We start from the raw sequence: 22364 nt of genomic DNA on the forward strand, positions 1-22364 counted from the left end.
AAAACTTCCCCAATTCTAAAATTCTCCAAGAGTTGCCATAAATTTAATTGGAAATTTTGATTTGTCTGTTTTCATTTCGCTTCTTCACTCCTCTAAAGAAATTTATTGTTGTTACAGCAATCTGAAAAATGGAACAAAAATTTACCCTTGACAAAGGTATCTAATGCTTGCTTACAAACGAACGGTTTCACTTGCCTCTATACACATAGCCACTGAAATGATTTGATACAAAGAAGGTTTTTGGACATGTCCTTTGTTTTGTTTAGTCGGCACATGATTTTGAAGCCAGCTCAACAAGTGTCTTCTCTGCAGCTCTCCTCGCCAGCATCTGCAAATTACCAAAACACATGAGATGAAAGCAAAACAACAACATATAATCTATGATGTCGTATTGATATACACACCTCTTTAGTTTCAATAACCGACTCACGTTGTCTTCTCACTTTCTCAAGTTTGCATCCTCCGCACCAATTTGAAAAATCTTTCTGATAATTCTTCATTTCTCGAAAAGTTGAGCTACAATGAGAAAGAAAGGGAAATATGAAAGGGTTCATACATCAGAGATGTAAACACATTGGCTGATGAAACTATCTTACATTGATGTCTAATGTAATATTTAACGTTTTTGAAAAACTTTACCTTCTACACCACAAAATCAAGTTGGCTCGGTGTCCAGACGTTGTAGCTCTAGCACCATGGCGATGACGTCCACGATGAAGAATGGCATGGCCAGGTACATGAGAGTAATCATAAACTTCCTACAGAAGAACAAGTTAAGAAAGAATTTTGTGAGTGATGGCTACACAAACTATGAATGTGCACATAGTAAGCTGATCAGTTCTAAACCCAATATAAACATCGCTGTGGTTGAGACAACATCATTATATGCACTGACTGCTTGATGGTTGGTTTCACAAGTACCTTTTCACTGCTACCGGAATTCACATGATTATCACATCTCACACCTCGAAAGAACAGCTCCCCACCGGAAAATTGTTTACCCAAGCAGACATTTAAACTAAGCTCTGAGTCATCCACATGGAACGCTACAATCAAGAAGCAAATTTTAGATAATCCACCAATTCAAATCTAAAAAAACAAGGAAGAGACCCATTATGTAAAGCTTCCCCGTACTTACCAAGATCAACATCCCTGTCTTTTCCATATTCAACAACATAGCCATGGTGAGAATCTAAAGCGGATCCACAGAATTCCGGGAACAGAGCTGACACAAGATTGAAAGCCAAGCCCATCAGCAAATATATCACAACAAAAAACAAACTTGCAATGATGAACACAAATCTGCAAATCACAATTAGAATCTAAACCTTGAGATATAGGACTTAAAAAGTCCTCAACCAACTGCTGGAGCATGCGATCAAAGCCAAAATCATCAAGGACAACACCAAAATTGTTCATCGTATTAGGTCTCATTATTGTGGATCTTGAATCATAAACCCATTTCTCCATATGTTCAACCTGAGAAAAATTAGTCAAGCATCAGATAAGAAGACAAAGAACGACTTACTTAGCTATGGCCAAACATTAAAAAGACGATAGCTTTAAAGTCAATTCATACCTCTGCTAGTAACATTTCACAGAACTGTGGCTTAAACATTTCAAAAGTGAAAATCCCAGGAGCGGACTCAACCATCATGTTTCTAAAACTCTGCTCCGACTTCTGAGTAAAAGCTCTAATAAACGAAGGCACAAAGAAACTTGTAGGGTCAAGAGTATAGATCTCTCCATGCAGACGCTGCAAAACCAGATTAACAACAATCAAAAACGATTGAAATAACCAATTCAAGATTGAGACTTTACAACCCCAACTCGATAAAAGAAACTTACCTGGTAAGAAGACAAGATTTTCTTCCTGTATTCGTTATGTCTCATAATCTGGAAAATGAGATACGAATTCAAAGCTCAAATCACAGTAATAGAACCTCAAAAACTATCAGAAATGGGTAAAAAAGGAGGAAGCTTTTTACCCGAACTCGCTCAGTGTCAGGGGAGTATCGGAGAAGAAGGTCTCTCATGAAACTAGCTTTATCGATTCGAGTGGAATTGAGAAGCTGCTCGGGTAAGTAACGCTCAAGGGAGCTGAACAGAGACGGGCTAAAGTCCAAAGGTAGATCTTCATAGTTCTCAGGCTCATGTTCTTCTTTAGGGGTTCTCCGAAGTTTCAATCTTGCCTCGCCGTTTCCAGAGGAGGCTCGCGGTGGTTCTTGCTGCTGCTCAGATTGTTGTTTTCCGGAAGAAACGAGAGCCATAGATCTAAGATGAGTTTGATTGCACATTCAGGTCAAGAAAGCGATACGCATTCTAGGGTTTAGGTTTGGATGAGTGGAAAGAAGATGAAGATGGTTTGTTTGAGAGGTTAGGGTTTCGGATTTTTATAGAACCCTCTCCTCAAAGGTAAAAATAAAAAAAACGTGGGACCTTTTCTGATATTTGTTTCTTTGTTTGCTCCTACCATTTTTAGAAACGTTGATTTTATTTTTGTTGTTGTTGTTGTTGTTGGTCGAAATTTAATCTGTAATAATACTTACTAATCAATCTGTATAATGTTGTTGTTGGTGGAAAACTTTAGGTTATATGCTTCATCATGTTATGTAAGTAAAAAACAGTGACGCATGATTTTGTACAAAATGATTCAGTGGAAATAAATGTGACAAAGGCCACACAGAGGGCAATGGCTTACAAAAGAGAGAGAGAGAGAGAGAGAAGTGATTCTAGTGTTTTTTTTTTTTTTTTACGTAAAACATGCTTAGAGTGTAGAGAGAAACAGAGCTTTGTACTTTTTGGTTGTTCTTCCCAAATATGAAATTTTATGTTCTTTTATTTTTTTTGACATTTTCTTTCTCTATTCCCAAAAATTGGTCCAAAGAATTAAACAATACATCACATGAGATCTTCTTTCACTGACTGTGTGAACTTCCTTTTGCAAAACACCATTTATGTGGCAACACTCTTTATTCCCTATTCTCTTTGCCTTTGCTGTGTAAGAATAAGTTAAGCTTTTATAAAGCAAATGAGCTTTCAACAACATTGGATCGATGATTCTGGCCAGAGCTCAGAGTATGTTTCCCCTGCAGACGTATAGCTGCATTATAATCTACAATCAATCAAAGATAGCCTAGATGAAAGCTTGAGAGAGAAGAGTTTGTAACATACCAATCAAGCTGAGCGATCAACTAGGCTGTGCACAGTAATTGTAAATATTGATCAATATGCACATTCAAGGGACAAACCGGCCAGCTCCAAGAAAAAATATGATCAAAGACACCCCCCACCTTTGCTTCCTCGTCAACTGAGTAATAACTTTTCAACTAACTCGACCTCTCGTGACGCGTGGTCTTTATCCAAATGCTTGAACAAGGCATTATGTGTGTAAGCATCTGGCTCAATCTCTTTATCTAGCATCTCTTTATACAATTTGACAACCTCTTCCCATTTCTCGAGCTCACAGCTCTTGCTTATAAGCATAGTGTAGCTATATTTGTTCGGTGAAAACCCATCTTCTTCCATCTTGCAAAAGTATTTGTAAGCTTCATCTATATCACCAGCTCTGCAATAGCCATGTATAAGAGCATTGTATGTCATGACATTTGGACGGACACCACTCTTTTTCATCTCGGTAGAATACTGTAAGGCTTGGTCTAGCCTCCCTGCTTTCGCATGACCATGAATCAACACAAAGTAAGTAATCACACTGGGAGATAACCTTTTACTCAGCATTTCATCATACAAATCACTAGCCATCTTAAACCGGCCCTTCTCCAAATAAGCGCGAATAACCGTGGTGTAAGTAACATGATCTGGGACAAGACCAACTCTAAAAATCTTACGCTGAAACTCAATCGCTTTTTCCAGATTCCCAACCTTGCAGAGTCCGTCTATACGAACGTTATAGATGATCAGATCCGGAGCATGATGATGATCCTTTGCAACTATCTCTTCGTGCAGACGAAACGCTTTGTCTGAATCTCCAAGCCGCATTTCACCCACAGTCCTTGTAGTGTATGCATATCCATCAGGTTTAATTCCTTTCTTCAGCATCTCATCATAAATCTCGGTTGCCATGGAAAGATTCCCATTCTTAACAAATCCTTTTACAAGAGTCGTGTACGTAATCACATCAGGAAATATCAGTTGGTCCGTCATCTCTTCTTTTAACCGGAGAGCACCTTCCAAGTTCCCTGACTCACAAAGACCATCTATTAGAGTATTGTAGGTGACAACACTGGGACTGATATCTCCAACTCTCAAGTCATCAAACAAGAGAGATGCCTCTACCATCTTCCCTATCTTGATGTACCCATGCATCAGAGTGTTATAAGACACAACATCAGGAGCTGCCATACTAGATAACACCTGTCTTGCATCATCGATCTTTCCATACTCGCAGAGAGCTCGTATATAGATATTATATGTGGCTGTGGTTGGATAAAGACCAACATTGACCATTTCGTCGGTAACTCCCCAAGCTTCATCTAACAAGCCTTGTTTGCAGTACCCTTCAATCAACGGATTAAAAGAATACGACGTAACAGGGAAGCCAGATCTTTGCATATCTCCATGAAACCGCCTAGCTTCCTCCATTTTACCATTCTTGGAAAATCCATTGATCAGTATATTGTAAGTCACCTCACTAAATTCGATATCCCTTCTCTTCATCTCTAACCAAATCTTGTCGACTTGCTCCAAATGACCAGCCTTGAAACAAGAATCCAACATAGTGTTGAACGTGATAACCGTTGGCAAAATACCATTCTCAACCATCATCCCGTAAACCTCTCGAGGCTTACTCATCAACCTCGAATCCCTAAGAACTTTCAAAACACTGTTACAATTCCTAACACTAGGTAAGAACCCTTTCCTAATCATCTTCTCAAAACTAATCAAACACTTGTCCGCCATATACTTCCTAGTGTAAACCCACAACAACAGATCCAAAAGCTTGATAGCAATCAGCTTATCAAAGTTCCCATCAATCAAAAGATCGTCAATTTCGTGCATACCGAGATCGATACTCCTCTCAGCGACCAAGTAGGCTTCACTCATCCAATCATTCTCAGCTAAAATCTCAAGCATCGCTGCGAAAGCTTGACGTGACTGCTTCACATCGCTCTGCCTCTGTATCCAATTGAAAAACCGAAACGCGATCTCGGGCTTTGCCCTAATCATATTGAGTACTCTAACAAGCAAATCTGGATCAGTCAAGAGGATACGAAACTGATGAGAGGTCCACTTCTGATTCTGATTAGGTTTGTTTCCTCCGTGGGAGGTCAAAATGAGATTAGCGTAATAAGACTCGAGATTGGAGGAAGTAGAAGACGAAAACGCAGCGGCGCAATGAGGAAGAGTAGAGAATCGAAAGAGGAAGCGTGATAGGTTATTGCAGTTGTTGCTGGTAGTGGAAATAGAGAAGAAAGATCTCGAAGCTCTGAGACAGAGACGGAGACATAGGATCATTGAGGAAACAGAGAGGAACACATAGGAACCAAAATGGATTTCAAGAGAATCAATGATTTCAAAGATCCTTGAGAAGGTAGGAGGAGCGGCCATTAACTCTCCACGAAGCCTTGTGGTGCCATCTCTCCTCCCGTGCCTCGGCGATCAACTTCTCTCCCCGGAGCTTCACAAAATAAGGGTTTATCTCGATGTCCTCTTAACCGTACCGGTTCAACCGTAATTCAATCTCCCTTCCGGTTTAATTTGTATCTTTAACCGTATTAAACCCACGGTTTATACCGTTTAAATTCGGTTCTGTGCTCAAATTTCCTTTCTGAAGTCAAAGGTTCCGACCGATTTAACCACGATCCAGAAATGTAACCGGTTTGCCTTTTTGGATTTGGTTTTGGAAAACATTCTCATGTGATTTTATCATGTTACCTACTTGTCCGTATCAGACTAGCTACATTCTCACATGAACATGTTCTACAGCATGTTCGAAATCTATTCTCAAAATCTATAAATTTAGGTAATGTATCACGTATGCAAAAACGCATTGAACAATACATATTACATGAATGTTAGTAACAACACAAGCAACACTTCCCAACAGAAGCTAGCTACTGAAACAAAGCAAAACAAAATCCAAACTTTCTAATTGCCAAGAGTAACATTTTCCATTTCAACAACTAGCTCAGCTTCAGATCTTTTAACCAATTCAGTTTCCATGTGTTTCAACGAGTTTCGCAGCTTACCGCAGGCTCCCGTAAACCCATCTGTGGAACTCTTTAAAGACTTAACTTCAGTCTCAACTTGGTCAAGATTTCCCTGTATTATCTTCACCGTTTGCTTCATTTTGTCTACCTCCTGAGGTGGATAGACGCAAGCTCCAAGCTCATCGATTTGTACTCCTGTTCCTTTACACAGCTTCAGTAGCTTCTCAAGCGACTCCACAAACCCGCTGTTATCCTTTGGATTCTCTAGCTTAATCATGCTAGTGATAACTCTAATGAGTTCTTTTATCACCGTGATTGTCTCAGATACAATCTCACCAACCATTGTAGCAACTTCCATTTCTTCAGGAGACAAATCATCGCCTATATCGTCATCATCATCATCATCATCACCTGACATATTATCACCAGATGCCTCACATTCAGCTGGCTTCACTTCTTTCATCTCCCTAAGAACATCCTTCATGGAGACTGCAACCTGTGTAATAGCCCTACCAATTGCAGTTATGTTTGTTGCAGGAACCTTCTTGAAACTGGAGCATGCCTCCCAAACCACTCCCGACAGCTGAGGAATAGAAGGCTTCTTATCCTTTTCATATGATCCCTCTAGTTTACATATACAAAAACAAAATCATCCACAATTAAAAAACTCACTAGAAGTATGTTCAGGACTACACATACTACAGTATGACATAACGAGTTCAATGAATGATAACATAATGGGAGAAAAGTATAAAACTTTCTCATTATTACCGTATAAGGAGACAGAACCCTGCAACAATCTGAAGCTAGAGTCGACGATTTGCTTAACAGAACCGTGTATGATTGAAGACAAAGTAGGACCAGCACCAACTGTGCTTCCATGGCAACAAAGCAAAAAACCTTGAAGAGCATTGAAGTAAGACTCCATTGTCTCTTTAAGTGATTCAGCTTTTGGAGATTCTCCAGTCCATAACATTCCCACTAGCATTTTAACACCAACCAAGCAAAGCTCAAATTGAGAAGACGAAATCTTAACAGAGGAAAAAATTATATAACGGTGAAATTAAAGTTTTTAAAAAAAACCTATGGTGGCTTGTTTAGAGAGGTGATCAGACATCTGAAGAACATCGTTCCAGTTAACTTTCTCCACTGTAGGAGACGCTGTTCGATCGAACAACTGCAAAAATTTGTCTGATTACGAATCTTTACTGTGGTGTGAAATTGTATGAATAAAGGTAAGAAGATAAATTACCTGGAGGGTATCATAGATGGTGTTGAGATGAGAAATCAGAAACTGATTTAGATCTTCTTTCTTCGATTTCACCATTTTTCTGTCTTCCTTCTCAAACTCTTGACGTCTATCAAGCGCTGCTAAGCTAAAAAGCCTAAAGGGTTTTTGACTACGGTTCGTAACGATGTCGTTTTAGGACTTATGAGCTAGTGTTAATATTTACAGAACAGCCCTCCCAAAGTTTTGCTTTTCAAGTTTAGAGAAAACCCACAGGACAGGAGGCTTTGAATGCTTTGGCTTGTTTTATTGACTGTCAAGTTATGAAAGATCCAGCGCTCAAGCAAAATTGTTTTTATATGGTTTGGTTCAAAGGAATTGATGATGTTTTTACATAATTACTGGATATAAAAACTGCTTAGTTTGTTACTAATGGTTTTGTGAACTAGACGAAGCTAGTCTAGTGAAGTCCAACTACAAAGTGAACCAGATCTTGAACAACTACAAAAAAGTTAGAGAGGAAACAAAACAATGAACAAAGAAAGATATAGCAGTGCAATGCAGAGAAGAGATCCACCTATGGTTGCTTGTTTAGAGAGGTGATCAGTCATCTATAACAGTGAACCGGATAACTTTTTCTTGAGTAGGAGGAGACGCTGTTGGATTGAACAACTACAAAAAAAAGTTTGGCACAATCTTTGTCTAATTACAATTCTAATTCATCGCGAGAATACATGACATGAAACAAACCAAAATGGTTAAGAAAAACATGCCTGGAGGGTATTGTAAATGGTGTTCTGATGAGCAATCATAATATGATTCAGATTCTTTCTTTTCTCCAATCCAACTTCCATGAGTTTGATCGCATCTCGCAGCTTTCTGCAAACTCCCGGAAAGGCGTTGGAAGACCACTTCTTATGCTCAACTTCAGCCTCAACTTCATCAAGATTTGCCCCTAGTATCTTCACCGTTTGAACCATTTTGTCAATCTCCAGAGGTGAATGATAAACGCAAGTTCCAAGCTTTTCAATCTCTGCACCACTTCTTTGACACAGCTTTAGTACTTTCTCTAGAGAGTCCACAAATTCGCTATCCTCCTTTGGATTCTCCATCCCAATCTTCTTAGTCATTACTCGAATGACTATTACCACCATGATCGCCTCAGACACAATGTCAGCAACCAGTTTAGCAAACTCTATCTGTTCAGGAGAAAAAACATCACCAGATGATGCCTCACACTCACTTGAAGGACAAGCAGGCCGCTTCACATCTTTCATCTTATTAAGAACATCCTTCATGATAACAGCAACCTGCGAGATAGCATTGCCTATAGCGATGAGGTTTGTTGAAGGAACCTTCTTGAAATTAAACCATGCCTCCAAAACTACTGCTGTAAGCTTCGGAACATACGGCTTCTTGTCTTTTTCATATGTTCCCTCTGCAAAATCATCTACAATTAAGCAATGGCTACACTACCCTTGTAACATTGAGAGATTGTTGAGTAATGGGAGCAAAAGTATTAAACTTTTTAATTATTACCGTAAAGGGAGACAGAACCCTTTGACAATTCCAAACTAGAATCGACGATTTGCTTAACAGAGACGTGTATGAGTGAAGACAGAGTAGGACCAGCAGAAACTGCGATTTTATGGCAACAAAGCAAAAACCCTTGAAGAGAAATGAAGTAAGACTCAATTGTCTCCTTAAGTGATTCAGCTTTTGGAGATTCTTCATTCCACAGCATTCCCACTATAGCATTATTATTAACCCCACAACCAAAAGCAAAGCACAAATTGAGAAGAAGAAGAAATCACAAAATTAAAAGGAATCTGAGAAAATTAACAAAGAAACCTATGGTGGCTTGTTTAGAGAGGTGATCAGACATCTGAAGAACTTGTTGCCATTTAACTTGTTCCACTGTAAGAGAGGCTGTCTGATCCAAAAACTGCAAAAAAATTGGGCATGAAATCCATGTCCGATTACGATTCTAATTCAACATAAAACAAAACAAAAAATGTAAGATTATGAAGAATAATACTTGGATGGTGTTAGGATGCATGATCAGAGATTGGTTTAGATCTTCTTTGTTTGATTTCCCCATTTTCGTCCTCTTTGATTTCCCCATTCCCAAACTCTTTTGAGGGTTTTGCATGAATGCTTTGCTGTCGTTTCATCACCTAGGAGGAGACTGACTAGTGTTATTTACGGAAAAGCCCTTGGAGAATTTTGGATTTTCCAAAGTTAAAACGATCCAAAGATGAAAGATTGCTTGTTTTCAATTATTAAAGCAAAGAAATTTAAACACAGAACAGAAGAAACGTTAACAATATTATTGCAATATTCATCATGCCTAGGCTTTGGCATCATCAACTCTCTCTCTAGCTCAGTTGAGGGTCCTTAAGAGAAAAAAAGAACTCACTTTTATAGAACCAGGTTGTAAAAAAGGAGGGTCTTTTTTATTTATTTGGTTTACAGTGTTATGAGAATTCAGTTCTAGGTGGAATATGTGACTGTTCTGTTTTTTAGATGAACTGAAAGGAAAAAGATTATGTTTTTAATGGTCTTCTTGTGAGTTGTGAACCAGCAGCTTTGTGTTATTGTTATGATGTGGGTTTAAGACAAAACTGGTCCTACACTGAGTTCCGGTCTCAAAAGCGAAACCAGATTTTCTTCAGAACCTTTTAAAGAAATAAGTTCATGCCCCCACCCTGAGATGGGAGGAGAGAGTCGGTCGGTTGGTTGGTACAACATCCCTAGCTAACAGCCATATTACCATTGCCTCAAACTTTAATAAACACACATGAATCCTTTTTTCAGTTGGTGAAAAGTGACAACAACAAAGACCGATCAAAGTCAGGTTGGTTCAACAACACATAGAATCCACTATCACAGATCATGAACTTGGACGAGGTTGGAACCAGCAGCAGCTACAGAGTCAGCATAAGCACAACACAAGAGCTAAGGAGATGAACCAAGAGACAACAAAATAGGAAGTTTTTTTTAAGTAGGAACTAAGCCAAATTCATAGAACAATAGTCTCAAATTGAAGCAATAGTTTTCCAATTCAGGCCAATAAAGACACCAACCACCATCACACCAGATCACAATATACAATTTTCAAAAAAAAAAAAAAAAACCAAGAATCTGGGAATGAGGAATTAGTAACTTCAGAAACTGAAAGCATGTACAAAGAGAAGTTGCAAAGTTATAAAAAAAAAAAAAAAAAAAAAAAAAAAAAAAAAAAAGAAGAAAAAGATCAAATTTACAAAGTTAAACCACCGGAGGCGTCTTAGCGGAGGAGGGAGCATCGGAATCTTGAAGCTTCATGACGGCAGGAGCAGCAGCATCAGGACGGCCAAAATTAGTAGGCGCATCAGGTCCAAGAAGCTGAATCGCAGCGTTATCATAAGCAAGAGCAGCTTCCTCTGCTGTTTCAAAAGTCCCTAGCCATATACGTTGAGGTCTTCCTCCTCCTCCTCCTTTACCACCACCACCGCCGCCGCCGTGAGCTCTTCTACTAGCACATCTAATCTCAGCCGCCCACTTTCCCCAAGGTCTCTGCCTCACGCCGCGGTACTTCTTCTTCTTAGTCTCCGTCGTCTTAGTCGCGGCAAGAAACCTCGACGGAATCCTGATTTTAAACCGAGTCTTCCTGACCTCGGCCTGTGGATCGGAAGAATCGAGTACGATCTCCTTGACTAGCTTCTTGCCTCGACGACGCGACGACGGAGGAGACGATGATGATTCGTCTTCGCTGCTTGAAGAATCGGTTGCTTCCATGTCTGTGAATGAAATTCGAACAATTTTTTTCATCTTCGCCGGGAGAATTTTTGACGACGGAGCCAAGGTTGGTTGGTTTAGGGTTTGTTGTTGTGTTCGAAGTCTTTAATAGAGGAAAAAGAAGAAAGGATTTGGCTTGTTCGTTACTTAATCACAAGTTTTTAACCGACCTTACTGTATGTAATGTAATGTATCTCTCTTATCTTTTTATAATCCGATGACCGATGATGAGTATTGATCAAAAATCCCAATTTGAGTCGGTTTTGAAATTTTCAAATTCATCCACCAAAAAAAAAAATATATATATATATATATGGAAAAACGAATCTGTTTTTGGGAATAATAAAATAATGTCAAGTCATGGGTGAAAAAAAGTAAAATCAATGTTCGAGTCGGTTTTGAAATTTGAAAATCAAAAATTCAGTTTATTTGGTTTTCAATGCCCAAAAATACGAAAAAGCCCAACGTAAGCTACACCAGTCTTGGACTTCGAGGGTTTGGCAAAACCTGCTTCTTTTGGGCCTTGAAGCTTCTCTATAGTTCCAATATGACCGACCAAATGTTTGGATTTTGATTTGACATTGTAAAGTTTCCATTCATCAAAAGTTCAAAACTAGCAAGTATGATTGACATTTGGATAAAATAAGTTAATAACTATTTGACCATCCATCAATGACAAGTTAAATCCACATTGCATGATTAGAGCGTTTTATGATTTTGATAAAACACTTGGTGTTGGACTTTGTCTACAAGTTATAATAACTTTACCAATACTCAAAATTTTAATATATATTTGCAATATCTTCTCTTGATGAGGACAATTTGAATATGTATGGGCATTCTCATGAACTCGATATATCAAAACCTGTATATGCTTATTCTAAAAGATGTATGATTATAATTACTTCATGATACTAGCTAGTACCACAATAGTTACAATTACTTTTTTTAATCATAGATTCTTAATCAACCCTAAAGGCTAAATGATCTTAATCAACAAGAAAACGTATAATACCCACACTGAAAACTATATCGTCAACCAATTAACGTAAAACACATGAGATCATTTTTATAAGATGTGTATATATGACCAAGTTTGAAAAAAAAAATCATATACCATGTTTTCTCTTCGAGCGATGTTTCGTTTGCGATATCTTTCGCATGATTTCAACTATATAGTGACGTACTTTATATTATTAGTATTATATCGTTTTCTCATATATACTATATGCATATGATATGACTGATTTATTATCATTCGTCACCACCACAAGTTACTGAGACTATTTTGTTATCAAACAATTCGTATCCACCAGTTGCATTGCACCACGAAATATGAAGAGAGAGAGATAAAACCCAACGGGTAAAAGGGACGTTTACCAATATATCAACCTAATCTGCCCCAAACCCCCATATTTTTCTGACAATTCAGTTTACTATCAAGCACAAATCAATTCTATTTATTAAATTATACTCGTGACCACTGATTGTTTTTGTTGGTATATAGTTTAATATATACCATAAGAACATGACATAATTAAGTTCTATAGAATATATAACAAAATATTTTTTTATCTTTTAACTAGATAGAAATCTACGAGAGTCGTATTATTTGACACGGCACTTTTGGTAAACGGCGTTATTAATTAAATTTTGAAAAATTTATCAAAGATGTTTATTAAACAATTATTTTTTGACATTTAGAAATATATCCTGAGTTCCAGGTCACAGCAGCGAAAGAATAAACTTCGATGAACTTTTTTTTATAAAACTATGTAATTGATGTGGACATGCATGAATGAATATCACGACCATGATAAAGTTCTCTGATCAAATATCACGCTTAGATTGGAGAAAGATTAAGAGCCACCATCACCATATATACATTTCTTTAGAGAAAACTTTCCAATAACAAAAGTTTAGGTGGCTACGGGCTACCATATGGTCCATATCACATAACGTCCATTTCAAATTAGAATTGTTATCTTAATTGGTATCAGAATTCCCATAAAACCAAACTAGCTAATCCTAAGCGGAACAATCTCCCAACGTAATATTAACGGAGATGGATTAATATTGAGAATAATACATCAAACCCCGATAGAAAATCAGTGGCCGAGTACCGCCAGTGCACTATGAGTTCATATTATACAGAAATATTGTCTAAAATGTGTTAATGTCATGGAAGACATGAGGAATCTATAATTGGCTAATATACTATAATAATAAAAATAATATTATACAGAAAAGTTAATATATATATATATATATATATATATATATATATATTTCTGTATAATGAAACCTTTAGCGCATACATAATCTCTATTTACGTTTTATCCTCTTTTATTCTATAATATTATCTCTTTTATATAAAATTTAATATATATTTTATTTCTGTTGGTTCTTTGTATATTGTCGGGTTTATTGTTGTACCTTCTCCGATGGAGATGAATGATTTGGTGTCCAAATATAGCTCTTTTGCTGCTGCATTGGACAAGAATGATGCTTCAAGCTGCAAGGTGATGCATTGTATTAACTCATATTCGCTTATATTGATGATGGATTAATATTTGATAGTTATTGATATTATCACATGTAACTTCTAATATGTATAATGTTATTAATTTAAATTTAACGATAAAAAATAATCAGTAAAAAAAGTCAGTTAATATCCATAAAAATTTTAGAAATCCAAAAATATCCTAAATATTATTCATATGTCATGATTTCATAAGTAATACTTTTGTCAATTTTCATCAGTTAACCAAAAATTCATTCTTATAAACTCATTTTTTTAAAATTTTTTTTTCAGGTTTCTCATATTACTACATGCATTAAAATATTTAAAATAAAACATGTAAAACTATACTAATACACATCATGTGTTGAAATTTTTTTTTTAAGTTCATTATTCTTTCAAGGTTTTGTGTGCTTACTTACAATAAAAATTGATATTACAACGATAAATACAACTTATATCCGACTAAAATTATTTTAAATAACTTATGTTATTCTTTTTAACTATCTTATTCATTATTTATTGATTAATATACATGCTTAATTAATTTTGTTTTTGATTATACATGTCAAATGTTATTGAGAACACATGTATAATATAATTAGCATACAATGAAAAATATATCGATTTTGTTAGTTTTCCTTTCTGATTTAGAAAAATAAATTTTTTTAAAATATAAACATGTAAAATTCTTTAAATATATTTAGTTGTCATACTACATTTATATAAAAAAATGACACGTGTCAAAATCTAATTAATATATTTGACACGTGTCATTGTTAATGAGTAACTTTCACATCGAGTTTTATATAATAAGATGTAATTGATGTGGACATGCATGAATGAATATTCTACGACCATGATTACCATATAAAGATTAATTAAAGATTACCATATAAAAGTTCTCTGATCAAATATCACGCTTAGATTGGATAAAGATAAAAGCCACCATCACCATATATACATTTCTTTAGAGAAAACTTTCCAACATCTAAAAGTTTAGGTGGCTACGGGCTACCATATCAATATATATATCATATAACGTCCATGTCAAACTTAGAAATGTTAACTCAATTGGTATCTGAATTTCCATAAAACCACACTAGCTAATCCTAAGCGGAACAATCACCCAACGTAATTTCCATTTCGCTTTGTTTAATTTTCTTCTTATTTTAGGTTTTTCAGTTTTTTTTGGTCTTTTATTAGCCGACGAAAATAAGAAAGTAGTAGCTTTTTGTACTTGCATGTCTACTACATGTACGTGTGTGTATTATACATTAACGTCGGTGCTCTTGTTAAACCTAATTAAGAAGAAAAATTACGGATTGACCATGGTAGCATGGTCGGATGGTCCAGAGTTAAAAACTAAAAATAGTACTTCTTTGTTACAGTAGAAAAAAAAACTATCCATACTAAAATGCAATAAGATCTTTGGATGAATTACTATGACAAAAGCAATCGCGATAGAATAGGAAAAGAATGTAAAATGCATGCATCGTTTGCATTGGTTGCTAAATTTCTAGATATGTGATTCAATTTTCAATTTTGTGTAGGTGGGCTCCATTTTGTTTACTGTATATGTTGTGTTTCAATTATTTGTATATACGTGTTTGTGTGGGTCGCAGATGCTGCTTGCGTGGTACACAAAATTATACTATCAATCCTAATTAGAGAAAAGTACGTAAATAAAATCAAAGTGCAGTAATCCCCTTAATTTGCAGATACCTAATATCCATACTAATTAACATTTTATCATTTAAAATGTTAAAAATCAAATCTAACACTACAATTAACTGATGAAGTTATTATAATCAAGTTTTTCTATAGTCAATTTTATATATATATATATATATATATATATATATATATATAAGACGAATAACTAACCCATTAAGAAAAGAAGAAAATGACCTCATGATGAGGGAAAGGAACATTAGAAACGTACGTCCTCGTTGTCCGCCGGGAAATATTTTGGAGTAGCACATCAGTTTACCAATAGATTAGATTGAGGGGCACCTCTAGGTTTAAGTATGTACACACCTAATAATATTAATTAAATAAATGCTCAAATCATCAATAAATAAATCATTGTTGTTTCCTAATACTCAGAACATTATATTCACCACCACACGGTCCACACCAAACTTTCCTATATAAGAAACGCCACCCATTCTATTCATCACTAGCTCCATCTCTTTCTCTCTCGCTTAGTTTGTGATATAGTAAAACATGGGAGCTCTTGATTCTCTCTCTGAGTATTTCTCTAACCATTTCGACGTCTCAATTAGAAAACGGAAGAAGCGTAAAGTCATGCAGGTAATTAAAAAATCCCTAACCGATACGCGGTTTAGCTCTTGTTTCGTTTACTTATATCTTTGCTTACCCTTTAATCTTTTTTTGATATTGAACAGACGGTGAATATAAAGGTAAAGATAGACTGTGACGGATGCGAACGCAAAATCAAGAACGCTGTTTCCTCCATGAAAGGTTCGATTCTCACCTAACTCTCAAGTAGTTCCCTTCACTCAAACACGACTATCTTCTCGTAGCAATCAATTGGTGCAAATATATAATTGTTCTACAAGTAATTTATCACCCACACGAAACTATCCATACCAAATATAAGAAAACTCTAAACTTTGACTCTTTACCTTATTAATACTAACCATGATTATGTAATCTAACACGTCATATATCAAAAAACAAAACTCCCTCCCAAATCAGCCAAACATGGCCTTACTAATATACACACCACTGGTTTCTTTTCTTTTCTTTAGGAGCAAAATCAGTGGAAGTGAACAGAAAGATTCACAAAGTGACGGTGAGTGGCTACGTGGATCCCAAGAAAGTGCTGAAGACAGTGCAGAGCACCGGGAAGAAGAAAGCTGAGTTGTGGCCGTATGTTCCGTACACAATGGTTGCTTATCCGTACGCCGCCGGAGCTTACGACAAGAGAGCCCCACCGGGTTTCGTGAGGAAGTCAGAGCAAGCTCAGGCGCAGCCGGGAGGTACAGACGATAAGCTCATGTCCCTTTTCAGCGACGAGAACCCTAACGCCTGCACTGTTATGTGAATAAGCCGGTGTTATATAATTAATTAATAATGTATAACGTTTTATAAAGTTTATAGTGGAACTTTTTTTTGTTACTGTATTAAGTCAGAAGCAAAACAAATATAGTAATTACTCTGCGTTTAACTAGCTAGTAGTGGCTTTTTATCTCCTAATAATATAGTTTTACTTGCTTTCTGTATGAATGATTTAAGTTGTTTAAATTGTATTTCATGCAAAAACTTAAGGCTTCTTCTTAGTTTTTGCCGGAAGCATTTTAATGAGATTTAACGCCTTAAAATGTATATATAATTTTGGGTGGTTAATACCTTAATAACACAAAACCAAGTCTATAATTAGTTAGAATGATTAAAAGGTTTTGTTTTGCCAATCTGATCAATCAAAAATTAAATTGAAAAATGAAAGAAAATATAGATGGAATTTGCATTTATTTAATAATAAAAGATAAATTCGATCAAAAACCGGATCCAAAATTTAAACGGAAAGATACATTCTATTTGGTTTTATTAAGCAAAAAAAAGACCACCATATTATAGACATAAAGTCATAAACTGTGAATGTTTTTAATTCCTTCGGTTGAGATGTCGTCAACGGTGACATTCTTTTAAACATTCCGTGATTAAAGGATTAGCATGGCTGTGAACGGGTGAGGTATTAAAATTATAAATCTTCGTTTTTGTCCCTAAAATATCATTCATCGAATATATAATTGAATCCATACCCTACACCTGTTAAACTAAAGTATTCAAATAACTATCTTAGGCCAATAATTTTGTTTGTATTCACTTGATAGTTGATACTAGTAACAGAGTTTTGTGGAGGCAGTGGTTGGTTAATAAAAAGTTGAAAGATCCTATGACGCTGAAGAAATCCTTGGCAAGTGAAAAGCCAAACATCAAACAATTATATGCCATCTCTGCCCTTTTGTTGTACACCTATGACAAGTGTAAGATCCGACGGTAAACAATTTTATTCGCATGGGTCCTTATTGTATCTCTACGTAATTTATGGTATTGTTCCTCGGTGGAAGTAGATATGTCGACGATGATGTCTTTGGATAAGATAAGATATTTGTTAGTCAATAGATATATAATGAAAAGTAAATCATTGAATATGCAATTGCTCAAAATTTTCCAAAACAACTTATTAAAATTTTGGAACATAGCATAGTTTGCCGACCACCAGCAAAGGGACAAGTTTTCTTGTTAGTAAAATTTATTAATTGTGTGTGTTCCTTATAATATAACGTGGTTGGTTAAGGGATGCCTTAAGAAAATGATATACGACCCTCTAACGGAAAAAAGGAACTAAATATGAAAATTATTTGATAATACGATCAGAGGACATGTAAGTACATTGTCGGGTAATGACATGACTAATTATTAATTACGACCCCAATCAAATGAACATATTCTGAAAGTCTATTATGGCATGTGAAATTTTGAAAAGACACAAAACTAATGGACAGATGAGGAGTAACACAGCAAACGCGTGGCGTCGAGACTTGAAGACTTTGAAATTAGGAGTCAACGTTTCGTTGATGCTGTGAGGCCCAGGGTTCTGGAGCTTATGTTTTTTATTGTCACGTGTACGGTGTTTGGGACATGAACGGTTAAATTATTCGACTTGAAACTCTAATCACGGCCGGAAAGGAAATATAGAGGATAATACTGAAATGTGCAGTTTACATCAAGTATTAATACCATAATGTAATGTTGGCTATGGATATAACATATCATGTGATCACTACAATTTTTTTTTTTTTTTTTTTTGTCGTCTGATCACTACGAATTTTGGTAACTAGATTTATCGTGAAAGGAACATGTATTGGACTATTGATTGTGGCAACTGGAAACTCCCAAATCTAAAGTGCATCTATCACATATAGTTTTGATATTTGAGTTATTGATTTGGGTATCAATGTTATGGTTTTGATATTTGAGTTGTTTATAGTATATTTGTTTTTGTTGTTGCAGTTTATTAGACGCTTGAAATTATCTTATGTGCTGTAAGAATTTGCATTCCCAAATTACATTATCAATCAAGATTGTATATGATTCAAATAACAAAAAGTTATCATGTGGATCAAAATTAGGTAACAAGTCTCATTTTCTATAGTTATTAGTACTATGTGATTTTCTCTTTGACCAGTAGACATATATAATATATAATGATGATAATATCACTACAAATCTAGTGATTAGTGTGAGTTTCAATTCAAGATTTACTCTGGTTACAGTATAATAAGTGCATAACAGAAAAAAAAAACATATCCAAAATAACAGAACATAATGAAATCACACTATTTTGATATAGAACAGGCCTTGATTTTCTGTTTTCGGCCCATATTAGATTAATCTGAAAGGCCATACCCGCTGAATCGCGTAACATAATAACATTGCATGTCTACCTTTTTTCTTAAGTGTAGTAGACTGAAAAGACAGAAAACAAACAAAGTTGGGGATAACATCAAATATAAAAATCAAGTTTTGTTGACTAGGTTATGGTAACAAAGAAGATTGAAATGTAAATTGCAAAGCTACAACTTTTTTTTTTTTGTACAGACGCAAAGCTACAACTTATTGTTATCATATTGTATAAAATTTCAGATATAATCATTTACTATTATGTCATTTCATTGGCATATAGATTAGCATATGTTACTCTATTATTCTAAGAAAAGAAAAGGAAGAACAAGTTGGGAAAAGAGAGGGAGAAGCTCGAGAAGAGTGTGGGAGAAGGCAAACCCCAAACACTGACTAGACACAGACCGTTGGGCCCGACTCTTCATGCATGCACTCTTCTGACATTTACAATATTTCTCTAAATATACAAATTCTTTACTATTTTCAATTTCATTACTGTTATACTTTACGAGTACTATTCTTGTTGGAGTTACTAAAATATAAAAAAGTATATGCCTTAAATAATGATTCGTACAATTCAAAATGTTTTGTTCCTATGCAATTTAACTCCAAAAAATTTCAAAATGTTTTGTTCTTATGCAATTTAAACTCCAAAAATTCAGAATTTAATGAGGGAAGGAGTTGGTCAGGTCGCTGTAACTTTTTAAGTGTCAGTCTCACTCACTCGCTCAACATCTTTCCAAATTTCAGAGCAAAAAAGTCTCTAACCCCAAAGCCCCCCACCCCCCCTACTCAATTGCCTTACTTCAAAAGCCGAGCTTCTTCTCCTAAAAAAAGCTTAGAAGTTATAAAAAAACCCCAAACGCTTTACTCATCTCTCTCTTCTTCTTTGTTCAAAGCCATGACTAAAGATGAAGACTTTAAGCTCTTAAAGATCCAGGTAAAATCTTAAACACTTTCCCCCACTTTATCATTCTCTAGCTCCTTCTTAGTGTTGCGTTGATCTCTCCATTGTGTTAATGGTTTTGTGACTTTTAATATCGAGAAACACAGACGTTTTCCCTAAGAGTCAACATCCATTGCGAGGGTTGTAACCAAAAAGTCAAGAAACTTCTTCAGAGAATCGAAGGTTTTCTTTTCTTCTTCTCTCTCTCTCTTTCTCTCCTCAACCCTAAGTTCACAACATGCAAACATTTCTACTTTACTCATCTTGGATTCTTGACGAATACATTGTCTGGTTTTGACGTAAACAGGAGTTTGTCACGTGAAGGTAGAATCAGAACATCAAAAGGTGACTGTTACCGGGTCAGTTGACTCAGCCACACTCATCAACAAGCTCGTTAAAGCCGGCAAACACGCCGAGCTTTGGTCTCCTAACCCTAACCAAAACCAACCTCAAAAGGCCAAGACTAATGACGTCACTAAGAACACCGCTCAAAAGAGTCAGAAGCAAGGCTCAGCCAAAAGTGGTCTTGAAGCTTTCAAGCCCAAGAATAACCCTAAAGGGGCAGCCTTTGCCATGGAGGAAGAAGAAGACGGCGGAGAGGGAGAAGTCGGAGACGTCCAGCTTCCAAAACCAGCCAACCAGCAGCAAAAAACCGTCGTCAACTCCAAGAAAAACAATGGAGGAGCTGCGATGAACAATGGAAACAACGGAGTCAACGCCGCATCAAAAAAAGTCAACCAAAAGCAGAGCAACCAAAACCAGAACACTCAACAAGTAATGGCGGCTATGAGAATGAGAACCGCCGGAAAAATAAACCCTGGTGTTGAGAGCAATGAGATTGGAGCTCTCATGGGTCTAGCTGGATTCAACGGCACAACAAACGCCGTGACTCATCCCACAAATGGGATACAGCAACAGCTTCAAGCTCCAGCGTTAAACAACATCAACGGTGTCACTAACCACAACCTAAACAATGGTAACGGAGGCATGATGATGAACATGAATGGCTACAACAATCATCATCCAATGAACATGCAGAGTAGGCAAATGATGCATCAGCATCCTCAGCCTCAGCAAATGATGTACCAAAGATCAGCTTTCGTTCCAGCATCAAGCAATGGGTATTACTACAATTATACCCCTAGTCCCTACAGTTATTATCCTTATTACCCTTACCCAGCTGAGCAGCAGTCGCAGCAAAGTATTCACCCATCTCCAACAAACATGTCTAGTGATGAAGACACTAGTCATAACAGTGGTTGCAACATCATGTAAAGTGTGGTTGCTTGATGTGGAAGGTTCCTTTCTGCTTGTGGAAACTAGACTTTAAAAGGTTAATTAAAATATTTTTTCATGTTAATGTCTAATGTGATATATTAGTGTTTGGTTTTGGTTTTTTTTCTTTTAGACTGGGTACTTTGTTTTGTGTGGCATGGCATGTAGCTGTTTTAAACTGACATGAAGGGGTGTTGGTTGATATGTAAATCCCAGAATGTTATTTTGATGTTTCTTGTGAGATGCTTTGCTTTGTCTAGTTTCTTTTTTCTAACACTAGTGGTTGGTGCGGTGTAAAACATTTGTAGAAGAGCGTTTAGAGCGGTTTGGTTTTGTCACGACGTGGTTTGTGTGCATCTCTCGAAAAGATATTCTCTCTATCCACTGAAAAGTTATTCCACCTGCTCGCTACCTCTCGGTAGGTGTCTCGTTATAAGCGTCACCTATCTTATTTAATGAGACATAGTTCGAGTTTTTAATATTGGACTAGTTAAAATAAATGTCTTTAGCCGGTCATGCATCAATCAATCCTTTGCTTTTTTAGTTTTGATACTTTACAACTTACAAGATACGTATGGAAATCGGTATTTGCTGATTTTTTTTTTTGTTTTGTTTTGGCGCTTGAAAATCGAAAACATACTGAACTGATTTGAACCATGTTTTGGGCCACATGAATTCCAAATATATGTTTTGGCCTAAATGATAGATGTCCAACTTGGTTTTTTCGCAAAGAAGCCCTATAGTAAAATTCTTGATAGTCACCACAAGATCCCCCAACCAGGAGACAAAAACATGCAAACGAAAAAGGCAAAACATTTTGGCTGTTTATAAGCGATTTTTAAAACGTATCCTAAGTTTAAGATTTTGATTTTGAACATTGGTTTCGAATGGTCGATCCGCATTCACCACTAAACAGGAAGAGATTTATTTCTCAGCGGTGTTTGGTGTTTGATATGGTTTAGTTATGATTTCTCACCACAATCGTACGTCTGTCCAAATTTATATATA

General features: G+C 36.2%; 6 protein-coding genes and 1 pseudogene across 11 annotated transcripts; 2 read left to right on the plus strand and 5 right to left on the minus strand.

The window, feature by feature from the left end:
- Window positions 1-60: 60 nt before the first annotated feature.
- On the minus strand, window positions 61-2523 carry LOC104776416 (2-oxoglutarate and iron-dependent oxygenase domain-containing protein ICU11). Its single transcript, XM_010500483.3, has 9 exons — window positions 1989-2523; window positions 1849-1896; window positions 1580-1756; window positions 1329-1479; window positions 1139-1225; window positions 922-1046; window positions 640-758; window positions 405-516; window positions 61-328 (listed from the first exon to the last, which is right to left on the minus strand). Exons 1-9 carry the CDS (start codon window positions 2295-2297, stop codon window positions 263-265), a joined length of 1194 nt encoding a protein of 397 aa, XP_010498785.2. The 5' UTR covers window positions 2298-2523; the 3' UTR covers window positions 61-262.
- Window positions 2524-2777: 254 nt separating this feature from the next.
- On the minus strand, window positions 2778-5949 carry LOC104776417 (pentatricopeptide repeat-containing protein At1g22960, mitochondrial). 2 transcript variants are annotated; one of them, XM_087508760.1, is made up of 2 exons: window positions 3175-5949; window positions 2778-3089 (listed from the first exon to the last, which is right to left on the minus strand). In XM_087508760.1, exon 1 carries the CDS (start codon window positions 5566-5568, stop codon window positions 3307-3309), a length of 2262 nt encoding a protein of 753 aa, XP_087364886.1. In that variant the 5' UTR covers window positions 5569-5949; the 3' UTR covers window positions 2778-3089; window positions 3175-3306. The 2 variants fall into 2 exon arrangements, with proteins under 2 accessions (XP_087364886.1, XP_087364887.1); XM_087508761.1 differs by having other exon boundaries at window positions 2778-3103.
- A 29-nt stretch (window positions 5950-5978) lies between these two features.
- Window positions 5979-7633, minus strand: LOC104776418 (uncharacterized). The gene is made up of 4 exons (XM_010500486.3): window positions 7423-7633; window positions 7254-7347; window positions 6942-7151; window positions 5979-6794 (listed from the first exon to the last, which is right to left on the minus strand). Exons 1-4 carry the CDS (start codon window positions 7495-7497, stop codon window positions 6109-6111), a joined length of 1065 nt encoding a protein of 354 aa, XP_010498788.1. The 5' UTR covers window positions 7498-7633; the 3' UTR covers window positions 5979-6108.
- A 167-nt stretch (window positions 7634-7800) lies between these two features.
- Window positions 7801-10048, minus strand: LOC104776419 (uncharacterized). 4 transcript variants are annotated; one of them, XM_087508771.1, is made up of 6 exons: window positions 9818-10048; window positions 9437-9575; window positions 9250-9343; window positions 8938-9147; window positions 8172-8836; window positions 7801-8070 (listed from the first exon to the last, which is right to left on the minus strand). In XM_087508771.1, exons 2-6 carry the CDS (start codon window positions 9548-9550, stop codon window positions 8002-8004), a joined length of 1152 nt encoding a protein of 383 aa, XP_087364897.1. In that variant the 5' UTR covers window positions 9551-9575; window positions 9818-10048; the 3' UTR covers window positions 7801-8001. The 4 variants fall into 4 exon arrangements, with proteins under 4 accessions (XP_087364897.1, XP_087364896.1, XP_019099156.2 ...); XM_087508770.1 differs by having other exon boundaries at window positions 8172-8848; window positions 9818-9933; XM_019243611.2 differs by lacking the exon at window positions 9818-10048 and having other exon boundaries at window positions 8172-8848; window positions 9437-9683.
- A 383-nt stretch (window positions 10049-10431) lies between these two features.
- On the minus strand, window positions 10432-11452 carry LOC104776420 (ethylene-responsive transcription factor ERF069 pseudogene; annotated as a pseudogene). Its single transcript, XR_015595418.1, has one exon. The product of XR_015595418.1 is annotated as an ethylene-responsive transcription factor ERF069 pseudogene (transcript).
- A 4273-nt stretch (window positions 11453-15725) lies between these two features.
- LOC104776421 (heavy metal-associated isoprenylated plant protein 22) lies at window positions 15726-16902 on the plus strand. Its single transcript, XM_010500489.3, has 3 exons — window positions 15726-16015; window positions 16111-16186; window positions 16477-16902. The coding sequence occupies exons 1-3, from the start codon at window positions 15929-15931 to the stop codon at window positions 16770-16772; spliced, it is 459 nt and encodes a 152-aa protein (XP_010498791.1). The 5' UTR covers window positions 15726-15928; the 3' UTR covers window positions 16773-16902.
- Window positions 16903-19711: 2809 nt separating this feature from the next.
- On the plus strand, window positions 19712-21615 carry LOC104776422 (heavy metal-associated isoprenylated plant protein 37-like). Its single transcript, XM_010500490.3, has 3 exons — window positions 19712-20075; window positions 20189-20264; window positions 20389-21615. The coding sequence occupies exons 1-3, from the start codon at window positions 19731-19733 to the stop codon at window positions 21354-21356; spliced, it is 1389 nt and encodes a 462-aa protein (XP_010498792.2). The 5' UTR covers window positions 19712-19730; the 3' UTR covers window positions 21357-21615.
- The last annotated feature ends 749 nt before the right edge of the window (window positions 21616-22364 follow it).

Source organism: Camelina sativa, chromosome 3 (genome assembly GCF_030686135.1).
Source record: "Camelina sativa cultivar CO46 ecotype springtype chromosome 3, ASM3068613v1".
NCBI lineage: Eukaryota > Viridiplantae > Streptophyta > Magnoliopsida > Brassicales > Brassicaceae > Camelina > Camelina sativa.